Source organism: Palaemon carinicauda, chromosome 12, assembly GCF_036898095.1.
Source record: "Palaemon carinicauda isolate YSFRI2023 chromosome 12, ASM3689809v2, whole genome shotgun sequence".
Lineage (NCBI taxonomy): Eukaryota > Metazoa > Arthropoda > Malacostraca > Decapoda > Palaemonidae > Palaemon > Palaemon carinicauda.
Genome location: NC_090736.1, coordinates 120,003,265 through 120,010,764, shown reverse-complemented (window position 1 = coordinate 120,010,764; position 7,500 = coordinate 120,003,265). Strand labels below are relative to the sequence as shown.

At 35.1% G+C, this 7,500-nt stretch overlaps 1 protein-coding gene across 1 annotated transcript in view; it reads left to right on the top strand.

The window, feature by feature from the left end:
- The first annotated feature begins 2,295 nt into the window (after window positions 1-2,295).
- The window catches only part of LOC137651026 (uncharacterized), a 5,643-nt gene continuing 438 nt past the window's right edge, over window positions 2,296-7,500 (top strand). Inside the window, exon 1 of the mRNA XM_068384165.1 lies at window positions 2,296-7,500. This exon is cut by the window's right edge and continues 438 nt beyond it. Within this exon, the coding sequence (XP_068240266.1) occupies window positions 2,296-7,500 (5,205 nt within the window).

Below are 7,500 nucleotides of genomic sequence, written 5' to 3'. Positions count from 1 at the left end.
CCTAACAAAACAAGAGGAAGAGAAATTTGATAGAATAATGTGCCCGAGTGTACCCTCAAGCAAGAGAACTATAACCAAAGACAGTGGAAGACCATGGTACAAAGGCTATGGCAATAACCCAAGGGTAAGAGAACAATGGTTTGATTTTGGAGTGTCCTTCTCCTTGAAGAGTTGCTTACCATAGCTAGAGTCTCCTCTACACTTACCAAGGGGAAAGCAGCCACTGACAAATTACAGTGCAGTAGTTAACCCCTTGAGTGAAGAAGAATTGTTTGGTTATCTCAGTGGTTTCAAGCGTATGAGGACAGTAGAGAATCTGTAAAGAATAAGCCAGACTATTCGATGTATGAGAAGGCAAGGGGAAAGTGAACCGTAACCAGAGAGAATGATCCCATGTAGTAATGTCTGGCCAGTCAAAGGACCCCATAACCTCTCTAGTGAGAGTATTTCAACGGGTGGCTGGTTCCCTGGCCAAAATACTACTATTAAATATATATCATATTACCCCCAGCGTTTCCTATCTTCATCTTCTGTTGTTATAACAGATCCTTCTCCCGTTTAGATGGGCATATGCTTTTTTATTATCAATTAATAATCCTATGAGCAATTCTAACACCACACCCACTCCCTAAATTCATTTCGTTTTCTGCCTCACCTGGTATCCTGTATGAGTATTGTCTAATGTCATCCAGGGATTTTATTTTTACCATTATTTATATATATATATATATATATATATATATATATATATATATATATATATATATATATATATATATATATATATATATGTATATATATATATATATATATATATATATATATATATATATATATATATATATATATATATATATATACATATATATATATAATGAAATGTAATATACAGTATATATATATATATATATATATATATATATATATATATATATATATATATATATATATATATATATATATATATATATATATATGTAGAAAAATATGTATTTTTCTTTTAATTTTACTAGATATTAAAGAAAAAAATATACATTATCACTACGGCATCAGTATTAAAGTACTTTACCTCTGTAATTACTTAATTAGTCAATTCTAAAGTTAACGTAAATTTTATAAATAGCTTTTCTCGCCTAATTCTTTTAAATGGTTACTGCCGTAAACAAACCACCAATTTTAATGCGGAAAATGTTTTCTTGGTTTACTGAGTGACGGAGAACCGGATAGTACCTGTCAAGATAGTACCTGTCAAGAAGAGTATCTGTCAAGAACTTGAACAGCAGCAGTCGACTGTAGAAGTTCCAGTCATACTTACAGTGGATTAATCTTTGAAGTTATTTAGTGAACTATGGATCTTATTATTTGCATCACGATCATGCGTCTCACAAATATGGAATAATTCTTTCAAAATACCATTGGACCCGGACCTGCCAAAGGAGAACCCGCTTACCTATCTCCTAAATTACACTATAAACAAGGTAAGAGAAAAGCTATTTTTTCTTTGTTTTAAACTGTCCAGATCTTGATTTTTATTCCTGCAGCTTTAATCGATGCTTGTGTGATAAGTGTTATTACTTATATTTACCCAAATTATACGTACCTTACCTATACTTACATTACATACTTATTTATACTTATAGTTACTTTGTTTGTATTTCATTAATCAATTTACTATTTAAGTGTATTTAATTCTGATTGATCTTATTATTATTTTGACGGTTTGTTTACTGGGATAGAAATATACTTTACATTTTACTTGTTTATTTTTGGGCTGTTATTTCATTGGGGTAGTTGTGTCCGATTCTGTTCATACCTGAAATCTTAAGATTTCCTTTTGTTCACTATTTCAGATGTGTGTATACTTTCGGATTCATTTCATTGGCCTCCGGATGATGCAGCCCAAGTACTCACTTTCTATCCTTATGGTTCACGTCAATTGTTTGTCATTCAGAAGTTTATTTTTGGTTCGAGTATATACATTACAATTAAATTCATTGTAACTTATACTTTATTATTTACTATACCCTATATTAACTTATAAATTTAATGAGTTACCTTATCATTAAATCTGTATAAAAACCTAATTTTTATACATGGCGACCGTGACAGGATCTGGAAGTTGAGTGGGTGGCTGTGTTTCCCGGAGGTAGGTTTAGGGTCCATGGTGATAATTTACATAAAAATTCCTTTAAGTTACTTTTTGTGATTACTGTTTATACACTTCTGCTTGTATTAGTACTGCAAGTTATTGTTTTACTGTGGTCTGTTGTTATTGTTACTTATATATTAGTCAAGATGACTGAACTGAAGAGATTAATAACTTCTCGTAAGTTTGTAAGAAAGTCTGTTACGGAGTCGTTTAATCAACGTGATCAGTTCATCTTACTTGAAGCTTCAGATAAGCTAGCACTTGAGTCTAAGTTGACTGACAACATGGCACGTTTGAAGGATTTGGATCTTCAAATACAGGGTATTAAATGGAGTTCTGAAGAAAACGAAAGTGAACTAATGGAAGAATTGGAGGCCTGTGAAAATTATCAAGACAAACTACGTTCGTCTTTATTTAAGATCCAATTGCCTGTACCGACTACACCATCACCCCCTACTCCAGCTCTTCCCCTTTTGAAGAGACCAACGGCTCCTTTACCTCGATACTCTGGTCAAGAGAACGAAGACCTAACTAAATTTTTATCTCAGTTTGAGGCAGTTATCAACAGGTATGAATACTCTGACTACGAAAAGCTTTTACTCCTAAAGCAGCAGATAACTGGAAGAGCCTTGGTTTTGATAGATTCCTTGGAGTCTCATAACCAAGGATATAGTAAAGCAAAGGAGCTCTTAGAAAAGGCACTTGCTTCTCCAGACGTTCAGAAATTCAGCACCATCAAGCAGCTATCTGAGCTGAACTTGGACAAATGTGATGACCCATTTGAATATGTATCCAAAGTCAAAGGTATGATAGAGAATGTCCGTAAGTTGAATATTTCTATTGATTATATTTTGCAATACTTTGTATGGACAGGTTTGAATGAAAAGTTCAGGGAATTACTGATAAATATAACTAACCATACATGGCCTTCAATTGAAGAGATTAGTGATAATTTCTTCACTGCCTGCACAAGATACAGTCACCATAAGAAGAAAGTGAAAGTAACAGATCATTCTGTGGATATGGCAATAAATGTGAACTTCACACCAGAGGGAACTAGTGGAGCTACTGCAAAATGTTATCCATGCTCCTTGTGTAGCACAGTCCAAGAAAAGGCTAGCCATAACATCAGAGATTGTACGAACTTTATTTCTCCTGTTTCCAAAGTCGAGAAATTGAAGAGTATCGATGGATGTACTAGATGTGGCCTGGCATCACATTCTACTGAAAAGTGCAGATACAAATTTAGATATCGGTGTGCAAATTGCAAAGGTTTTCATTGGAATTACTTGTGCACTCATCCAGGGGAAAATCAATCCAATGACATTAGTCAAAAGAATCTGGACCTTAACAAGAAAAAATTCCATGAAAAAAACAAGGACAAGAAAGACCCAAAGGCTAAAAATCCTACGGAAAGATCCCAGAATAACATTACTACTATTACAGAGGCTTTGAAGAACTCAAGTGAGGGAGATACGATTCTTCCAACCTTCACGTGTAACATAAGTGGTTCCAATGTGCGTTGTATGAAAGACAGTGGATGTCAATCCAATTTTATATCTGAAGAGTTGGCAAGCAGATTGAATCTACCAGTCATACGAGAGTGTGTTAAACTTACTGTGAATGGTATCAATGTCCCTAGAAGTTATGACACCAAAATTGTTGAGGTGGAAATGAAATTTGACAGGGATTCAAGAGTCATTTATGCATTGTGCCTTCCAAATATAAATATTACTTTGAATCTTCCCAAGTTGAACAGAGTTGTGAATGGATTTCTGTCAAAAGGATATAAATTGGCAGATACAAGACTTTTGGATGGTTCAGAAGATATTTCTGATATTCAGCTTATTTTGGGATCAAAATCCAGCTATTGCATACCTGAGACTGAAATTGTATTCGGAGAGAAATCTATATATTCAAGAACTCCTCATGGTGTAGTTTTAAAGGGAGCAACCGAGACTATTTTACATGATCTGCCTTATTTACCATATGCCCCTGAAGTCTCGTCGTCTTCCTACATTTCGATAACTAATAGAACCCCAGACTACCTGCCTTCAGAAGAAGCTAAGTTTTATCAAACCTCTAATATAGATTTTGGCAAAATCAAGATTAGAAATGAATCATTTGTTTTGGAAGGAGAGGATGATGAAGTCAGTGGGTTAGTTGATATTGAAAAGGATGTACTTGATTCTGTTTGTGACGAAGCATTGGATGGAGAGACTTCAATATACTCTGAAACTGTTGAAATACATACTCAGTTGATCAATTACGTTTTAGAGAAAACTACAAGGAATAGTGAAGGGAGGCTGGTAATGCCATTACTCTGGAACCCTAGAGTTTCTCACCTTTTGGGACATAACTTCAATATATCAGAGAAAATACTGTCAGGCTTGCAAAGAAAATTTCAAGGAAATTTAGATGATACACTAAAGCAGATAAATATGGTATTTAAAGAGCAAGCAGATGCTGGTATAATTGAGAGAATTGAAAATCTTGATAAATTCAAGAAGGAGCATCCAGAGTCAAGTTTCATGCCTTTTATGGGCATTTTTAAGCCTGATCGTGAGACCACAAAATGTAGGGTTGTGTTCCTATCCAATTTGAGTGACAAAGGAAGTATGAATCACAATCAAACTATGCATGCAGGTCCCACATTAAATCAGAAACTCTCCACTTCCATTATCAATTTGAGGTTCGGAAGCAAATTATGTTGCTTTGATATAAAGAAGGCATTCAACAATATAGGTCTTGAGGAAGTCGACCAAAATCGCCTTTGTTTTTTATGGTTTAGAAATCTTGAAGATGGAGATTTTTCAATTATTGGCTATAAGAATAGTAGACTTCCTTTTGGACTTAGATGTTCACCTGCATTATTAATGCTTGGGTTATACAAGATATTGATACTGGATTCTACCAATGATTCTTTTCAATTGATGAAACTCAAGAGAACCATTTATCAGTTGTCTTATATGGACAACTGTGCATTTACGGCAGAAACGTCTGAGTGTTTGTTGTGGATGTATACAATGTTGGAGGATATTTTCAGTCCTTATAAGTTTTCACTTCAGCAGTTTTTATCAAATGACATGTCATTACAAAAAAAAATTGACAAAATTCAGGAAACAGAGGCTCTGACAAAAAGTAAACTGCTGGGACTTGAGTGGGATCGAATGAGTGATACCTTGTCTACAAAACCCATACAACTGGATATAAATTCATCAACAAAAAGACAAGTTTTATCTACTATAGCTTCACAGTTCGATCTTCTTAATTTCAATGGACCTATACTGAATCGAGCCAGATTGTTTCTACACAGATTGCAGTGTAGACCAGAACTAGATTGGGATGAAAAGCTTACTGCTCCTTTGATCAATGAATGGAAGAATATCTGCAAGCAGGCCAATTCTGCACCTTCTGTAGAGTTCCCACGGAATTTTGGTGCTCGTACTGACAAATATAAATTGGTTGGGTTTGCTGATAGTAGTAAGGTTCTGTTTGGCGCTGCAGTGTATCTGTATAACATAAGTACAAATAAGATCTACTTTATTTTAGCAAGAAATAAACTGGTGAGTAAACAATTGGAGTCAAAATCCATACCAAGCTTGGAATTACAAGCTCTTGCTTTAACTGTAGAAACTGTAAAGGATTTGAAGAATGAACTTTCAGGATTTGGTTGCATTGATCCTATTGAGATAGTTGGATGCGAGGTCTATTCTGACAGTTTGGTGGTACTGACCTGGCTGCAGTCTTACGCCTTGAAACTTGACAAACTACAAAAAAAACAACCCTTTATACTCAATAGATTAGAGTATATCAATAAGCTGTGTGAGGATTCTTGTATGAAATTTTCTTTTGTGTCTGGAGAAGATAATCCAGCAGACTGCATCACCAGACCTTTATCCTTTAGGCAGCTAATGAAAACAAACTATATAACTGGTCCTAAGTTCATTACAGAGAGCGAAAGCAATGTGATCTGTAGTGACAGGACATTGTCTTTCATCATACCTGGATTATTTGAATCAAAACAAGTGCATAAAGTGGAAACAAATTGTGGTAGTGCTTGTTCACCTCCGAATGTGGGCTCGGAACATCTTTTCCCTTTTAATAGGGTTTCTAGTTTTGAGAAGGCCGTGAGAGTGCATGCGGTGGTGCTCAGGTTCTGCAGCATTTTGAAATCTAAGTTTAAAAGCAAACATCCAGCTCTAGATCATTTTGAAGTTGAAGATGAAGGTTTTAACTTTTATGATGAAGCTTGTAGGCAGATTATAATCAGGGATCAACATATTCACTTCCCAGATGTCTTTGATTATTTTCACTCAAAACAGAAGCAGTTGAAGAATCTGCCTAACATTGTTGCACAGTTGAACTTGTTTCTTGATTCGGATGGCATGGTGAGGGTAAAAAGTAAATGCCGAAGATTGAAGGAAGTCCAACATCTTAACAAGTTCAACTATCCTTTATTACTATCGAAGGACAGTATGTTGGTTCCTCTGATTATAAGGGAATTGCACGTGAAGCTCTCACATGCTGGTTGTTATCCTTTGTTGGCGGAACTTAGAAGAAACTTTTGGATTACCCATATATACTCGACTGTGAAGAAAGTTCTGTCAAACTGCATTACTTGTAAGAGATTAAATGAGAGGGTAATCAAATTAAATCAAAGTCATTACCCAGAGTTCAGGATTAATCCTGAAAACATACCGTACAGACAGATTTTCATTGATCATGTGGGTTCATTTAAAATAAAGAATGATCAAGGAAATACTGTCAAGGTATGGTTGTTATGTATTACATGTCTATGGTCTCGGGCTATTAACTTGAAAATTTGTATGGATTTAACTTCAGAGGAATTTATTAGAGCATTACAACTTCATACATATGAATTTGGCATTCCCTCCTTATGTCTGTCTGATTTGGGATCGCAATTCGTTGCTGGTGCAAATCAGGTCTCTAGTTTCTTGAGCGATTACGAGACAAATGCATATTTACAGGAACATGGAATTAAATCCTTTAAATTTGAGCAATATTACAAAGGATGTAATCAACTCGGCTCGTTAGTAGAGTCTTGTGTGAAACTAACCAAGCGCTTATTATTTGGAGCAATGCGCAATAACATTCTTCCCCTTCGGGATTTTGATTTTATTGTTCACAAAACTATACATTTGGTGAACAGAAGGCCAATTTCATTTAAAGAGTCTCTTAGGGACTCTTCAGGAGAGAGCATTCCAGAAATCATTACCCCAGAGATGTTGATTCATGGCAGAGAATTGGTTTCCATCAATATAATCCCTCAACTACAAGGCCCAACAGATGCCGATCCAGAATTCAATGCAGATCAGATTCCTTCATCA